At 40.9% G+C, this 6,679-nt stretch overlaps 1 protein-coding gene across 3 annotated transcripts in view; it reads right to left on the bottom strand.

The window, feature by feature from the left end:
• LATS1 (large tumor suppressor kinase 1) overlaps positions 1-6,679 on the bottom strand; it is a 58,521-nt gene that overhangs the window by 20,944 nt on the left and 30,898 nt on the right. For all 3 annotated transcript variants that reach the window (XM_050787139.1, XM_050787140.1, XM_050787141.1), the window contains exon 4: positions 1,175-2,688. In XM_050787139.1, the coding sequence (XP_050643096.1) occupies positions 1,175-2,688 (1,514 nt within the window). The remainder of the gene's footprint in view (positions 1-1,174; positions 2,689-6,679) is intronic.

The raw sequence follows: 6,679 nt of genomic DNA, 5'->3' as shown, positions 1-6,679 counted from the left end.
ACCAGCCTGGCCAACACGGTGAAACCCCGCTTCTACTAAAAATAAAAAATTAGATCGATGTGGTGACGGGTGCCTGTAGTCCCAGCTACTGGGGAGGCTGAGGAAGGAGAACTGCTTGAACCTGGGAGGTGGAAGTTGCAGTGAGCCGAGATGGTGCCACTGCACTCCAGCCTGGCAACAGAGCGAGACTCCGTCTCAAAAAAAAAAAAAGATGATGATCGCACTACCTTAATATCTAGTGAAAAGATCTATGTGAAATGACAACACATATTAAAGTGTGTTTACTTATTCTGATCTCCCTTTTAGTGCAGTTTGACTAAATAATTTCAGCACATTTTTCTCTAGTATATTATAAAAATGAAATGAAAAGGGAGAAATAACTGAAGGGAATTTCTTTTACACTTTCTAATAAGATCTATGTGATGAATAAACCCATAAACTCCAAATTTTCTACAAGTAAAAGGAATTGTTTCGTTAAGTATATCAGGAGATGAGACCCACATATTTCTTTCTTTTTTTTTTTTGAGACGGAGTCTCGCTCTGTCGCCCAGGCTGGAGTGCAGTGGCGCGATCTCGGCTCACTGCAACTGCCACCTCCCAGGTTCACGACATTCTCCTGACTCAGCCTCCCAAGTAGTTGGGACTACAGGCGCCTGCCACCGCGCCCGGCTGATTTTTTTTTGTACTTTTAGTAGAGACGGGGTTTCACCGTATTAGGCAGGATGGTCTCAATCTCCTGACCTCATGATCTGTCTGCCTCGGCCTTCCAAAGTGCTGGGATTACAGGTGTGAGCCACCGTGCCCGGCTTGAGACCCACAAATTTCTAATTTATGTTTAAATGTTGTAAGATAATGTGTAAAACCTAGAAAACAACCTTTCCTCCAATTTTCATATAAAGGTATTATGTACACCTAAACTGTACACTGCAAATTATATTTTTCTTAATTTACACAAGATTTTATTAGAGGAAATTCTGAGTAAATCTTGAAATACTAAAAAAAAAAAAAATGCTACAATCAAAAGTACTTTAAATTTATTCACTTTTAAATTCTGTAACTGATAATATATTGTAGTTAGCTATAAAAAAAGAAAAATACTGGAGCACAATATTTTAAAATAAACACCAAGCAAATAGATTTTAAGTATAAAAATGGACATTTTAAAAGGTTTTACCCGCATCATTTCATTCTCTAATTGTTTTTTACGATGTAGACGCTGCTGATGAGATTTGAGTACATTTTCTACATGTTGCTCCATAAAGAATTTAAATGCTTGAGGAGAATAACTTTGAATACGAGATTCCCTTCGCTCTTCATCTTTCTTGGTTTTCCTAACAGTAATGGGTGAAGTTGTAATCTGTTTCTTTTCTTTATCCCCACTATCAACATTTTCATAACTCTTTTCACTCTCATCTTCCTTGGGCAAGCTTGGCTGATCCTCTTTGCTAGGCTTACTGATTGATTCATATGGAGGAACAGATGGGTTTTGGTGCAGCAGATGTTTTGGGTAGGGTGGTGGTGGTCCTTGATAGTTTGGAGCTTCAGCAACAGGTGGCATCACAGTCACATTTGAAGCGGTTCCCTCAGGAAAAGGACTGGGTTGAACAGTTTGAATTGGCTGTGGTATCCAAGAAGGGTGTGTAGGTGCTAAAGCAGTCTGTAGCTCTGGTTTTAATACACGCATGCTTTTCACAGGCTGTTGAATAGGAGCTGGTGTAATTGCAGTGACTGTTGTAGCGGAAGGCTGAGAATTAGCAGAGTGACTTGCTCTATTTCCTAATGGGTTATTAAAAGAATTTGACCTCACTGGTATGTTAGGTTGCCATGTAGGGATTTCATGCCCACTGCTCGGGGATGACTGGGCTGGGGCAGAAGATGACTGAGGCCAATTTGTTTGCAGTCCAGGTACATTAATGTTATACAGTTCCATGTTATGACTATTTCTGTTTGGCACCATCATAGACTGAGGAATATTTCCATTTGTATATGACGAAGGAGCAGCAGATCCCCCTGTTTGTAAAGCAGAAGGGCTTTGACCATTAGTTGCGGTCAGAGGATATGGTGGTGGTGGCTGCCGATTCACAGTGCCAGCAGGGACAACATTTTGGTGTATCATGAAATCAGTTTGTCCAGTACCATTCTGCATTCCAGGTCTCCCTGATGGAAAGTTAAATTTGCTAGAACTCTGCATGATGATTGGTTGTCTGCCAACAGGAACAGAACTAATGCCTCTCTGTCCCTGATTAGAAGGATTCATGGGGGAAGTATTGAGAGGTGGTGGAGGATAGCCCTCTTGCCATGCCCCAGGTGGGACAGGAGAGATTCGGGAGATTACGTATTCCATGTTTCCAGAATAGCGTTTTGTTTGAGAGTTTGGTTCCCATGAAGGGGGAGGTGGAGTTGTACCTCTTGGAGGGGGAGTCTGGCCTCTTGGAGGTGGTGGAGGAGTAACACTCCTTACTTGAGGTGGAGGTGGGGGGTTCACTCTCTGTCCATTGCTGGGGTGAGCTTGAGCAAATGCTGTTATACCAGATCCAGACAAAGGTCTTCCTACATCTGTCTGTGAGTTGGGACTCTCAGAATGATAGGCCACACTTTCTCCTAGTGGTGGGCCATGCCTCTGAGGAACTAAGGATTCTTTAGAACCTTTCCAGCTCTGTTTGCGGTTAACTGATTGTTGCACATTCCCTATGGGTATAAGAGAGATAAAGAGGAAAAAGAATCATGTTTTCAACCTCTTATTTTTGAAAAGCTTGCAATTCTGATACTACAAATGATACTCAATTCTCTTTCAAGAATTATAAAAATATAAAAAAGTTCAAGTGATCTCTTGTACAAAATGGTGACTGTAGTTAATAATGTATTGTACTCCTGAAAACTGCTAAGAGAGTAGATTTTAAGTGTTCTCACTACAAAAAAAGATATGTGAGGTAATAATACATGTTATTTAGCTCAATTTAGCAGAAAAAGAAAAAAGAAGAGTTATAAAAATAAAATTTCAGTAAGTGGTTTCCTTTCACCTTTTAAAATTTTATTTATTTTTGACTGGGCGTGGTGGCTCACACCTGTAATCCTAGCACTTTGGGAGGCTGAGGTGGGTGGATTGCTTGAGCCCAGGAGTTTCAGACCAGCCTGGGCAACATGGTGAAGTCCCATCTCTACTGAAAACACAAAAATGAGCCAGGTGTGGTGGCACGTGCCTGTAGTCCCAGCTACTAGGGAGGCTGAGGTTGGAGGACTGCTTGAACCTGGGAGGCAGAGGTTGCAGTGAGCTAAGATAATGCCACTGTACTCCAGCCTGGGAGATAGAGCGAGACCTTGTATCAAAAAAAAAAAAAAAGTATTCTTGACTGATGGCTCAAAATTCACAAAGTAATCATACTTCTGTTCTTTAGCCGACGGATCTTTAATAAGGTACTTCAGGGATATACATATACAAGTTAGTACTATACATCCTATATGTACTACTACGCCTAGCTTTTTTCATTAAACAAAATGAAGATTCTATATCAGTATAGAAAGTATTTCCTCACTTTAAAAAATGTTACCATTGTTTTTCACCTTATGGATATACCCTAATTTATTTAATCAGTTCCTTCACTGATAGACATTTAGGTTATTCCCAGTCTTTTGCTTTATACATTAAAAAAAATGCAGCAATGAAAAATTTTGAACAGGCCAGGTGTTGTGGCTCACGCCTATAATCCCAGCACTTTGGGAGACTGAGGTAGGTGGATCACTTGAGGCCATGAGTTTGAGACCAGCCTGGCCAACACGGGGAAACCCCATCTCTACTGAAAATACAAAAAAATTAGCCAGGCGTGGTAGTGTGCACCTACAGTCCCAGCCACTCGGGAGGCTGAGGCAGGAGAATTGCTTGAACCCAGGAGGCCAACGCTGCAGTGAACTGAGATTGTGCCACTGCACTCCAGCCTGGGTGACAGTGCAAGACTCCATCTCGAAAAAAAAAAAAAGAAAAAAAAATTTTTTTTGAACAGATATAGTTTCATATATATGCATGCATATTTGTAGATAAATTATTAGAGGTGGCATTATTAAGCCAAAGGGCGTATCTATTTGTAATATTCATAGCTAGTACTGATTTTAAATATATTTAAATATATATATATTTTTAAATTGAAACAGAGTCTCACTTTGTCACCCAGGTTAGAGTGCAGTGGCACAGACTAACTGCAACCTCCATCTCCCAGGTTCAAGTGATTCTCCTTCCTCAGCCTCCCGAGCAGCTGGGACTACAGGAACACGCCACCACGCCCAGCTAATTTTTGTAATTTTAGTAGAGATGGGGCTTCGTCATGTTGGCCAGGCTGGTCTTAAACTCCCGACCTCAAGTGATCCGCCCACCTCAGCCTTCCAAAGTGCTGGGATTATAGGTGTGACCCACTGTGCCTGGCCTTTTCATATGGTTTTTAAAACAGAAAAAGATAGTAGGCTATAATTAGCTGAACATTAAATAAGGTATAGATTTTACAGAAACTGTCTTTAATGGAATTTCCAAATCAATAAAACAAGCAAAAAAAAAAATACCAAAAAAAAAAAAAAAAAGAAGTATTTAAAATAGAACAGTCCAGCCACTTAGGAAAATATACAAGACACATTGGTATAAAGACAATACACATATACATTCCAGAAGGACTAAAGGTTTAAATATTAAAGATGAAATCATGTAAGCACTAGAAAAAAACAAAAGACCATTCAATAATATTGGGGTACCTCTAGCAAATGTCTTCCCAGGCATGACAAAAGTAGAGATCTAAATACAAACACTCATTACCATTAAAAACAAAACAAAAAAGAATACTAACAAATTTGAAAGCTCAACATTATCCTGGGCAAAAATATATCTAACAACACATCTGAGAAAAAAAGTGGTAAAATGTGGTGAATGTTCATAATGTTTAGTTTAACACTCCCTTTCATCTAGGCGGGGCAGCATTTGGGTTCTATATTCTCAAAGGAGGAGCCAGATGAAAAGCAGGTAAGTAAATAATGTTTGGGGAACATTATCATTCTGGATAAACCAGACAATTCCTCTGGCCATCAGGCTCTTTCTCACTTTCCTCAGACGGCCAGCTGAAGTCAAATACACCATGTCACTCATTCAGCTTTTAGAGTATACAGTCACCCCTGTTGTTCTGCGCCTCCCACAGAGCTCTCCATATTCTTCCACTTCCCAAACCTTTCCACTATGTCCTCTGAATCCACTCGGCTCCACAGCCAGCAAATGTGCCTTATCAGTAACCTCTCCTCCAAGCTTTCCTGCCACCTTCTTGAAGCTGGTTTTCTTCTGCTGATATTACTTTCCTTTCTGCCTTTTGAAATTAAGGTTTTCTTTAAAAATAATCTGGTGAAAAGATGGGGTTCTAACATTTGTTCTTACAGGTTTGATATTATTCCTTTAAAAAAGCCAGCTCTTTTGAAGTTCATGCTATGTGGGAGGCCACACTCACTAATTCCTCTCACCTAATGAGCTCCTACCTATTTGCTCTGCTTCATTCAGCCACAGCTTCAGCATTCAGTCTACCCTAAGCCCCGCCTTCATCCTGTAACCTCAATATCCACGAGGATAAACCATCAATTGCCCTCATATCTCAGCTTCTTGACGTCCCCTCTTCCACTCCACATCAAGTATCATTCTCATGACTGTATTTCAAATTTTGGTATTACTCATATCTGCTAGTTTCAGAATCACTTATTTAAGGTTTATATGTTTATACTCCCAGACCACAACTTCTTCTCTTTTGTTTACTCCTACTGCAAAAGTTTTTAAACTTTATTAAGTAGCAACCTTACCAAGATCTCCAAGATTTTTTTTTTTTTTTTTTTTGAGACAGAGTCTCGCGCTGTTGCCCATACTGGAGTGACTTGGCATGATCTCGACTCAATGAAACCTCTGCCTCCCGGGTTTAAGCGATTCTTCTGCCTCAGTCCCCTGTGTAGCTGGGATTACAGGCAGGTGCCACCACACCCAGCTAATGTTTGTATTTTCAGTAGAAATGGAGTTTCACCATGTTGGTCAGGCTGGTCTTGAACTCCTGACCTCAGGTGATCCACTCACCTTGGCATCCCGAAGTGTTGGGGTTACAGGCGTGAGCTATCGCATCCGGCCAACATCTCCAAGGTTAATCCCCTACTTTATCAGTCCTCCTTTTTCTTATTTTTATTCTTTTGAGACAGTCTTGAAGTCACTCAAGCTGGAGAGCAGTGGCATGATCATGAATCACTGCAGCCTTGAACCCCTGGGCTCAAGCAATCCTCTCATCTCAGCCTTCCAAGTAGTTGGGACTACAGGCATGCATCACCATGCCCAGCTAATTATTTTATTTATTTATTTTTGTAGAGATGGTGTCTAAGTTGCCCAGGCTGGTCTCAAATTCCTGGGCTCAAGTGATCCTCCTGCCTCAGCCTCCCAAAATGCTAGGATTATAGGCAGGAGATACTAAGACTAGCCTATTTTTAAAACTTTTTGTAGAGACGGGGTCTCCCTAATATACCCAGACTGGTCTCAAACTCCTGGCTTCAAGCAGTCCTCCCACCTTGGCCTCCAAAGTGCTGGGATTACAGGCGTGAGCCAATGCACTTGGCCTTCTTCTTTCTTTATGACACATTTTATCCAACTTAAATCCATGGTCTATCACTTTGTTCTTCCCTCTCTTTT

This window comes from Macaca thibetana, chromosome 4 (assembly GCF_024542745.1).
Source record: "Macaca thibetana thibetana isolate TM-01 chromosome 4, ASM2454274v1, whole genome shotgun sequence".
NCBI lineage: Eukaryota > Metazoa > Chordata > Mammalia > Primates > Cercopithecidae > Macaca > Macaca thibetana.
Note: the sequence above shows the minus strand (reverse complement) of the source record. Positions and strands in the feature narration are given on the sequence as shown.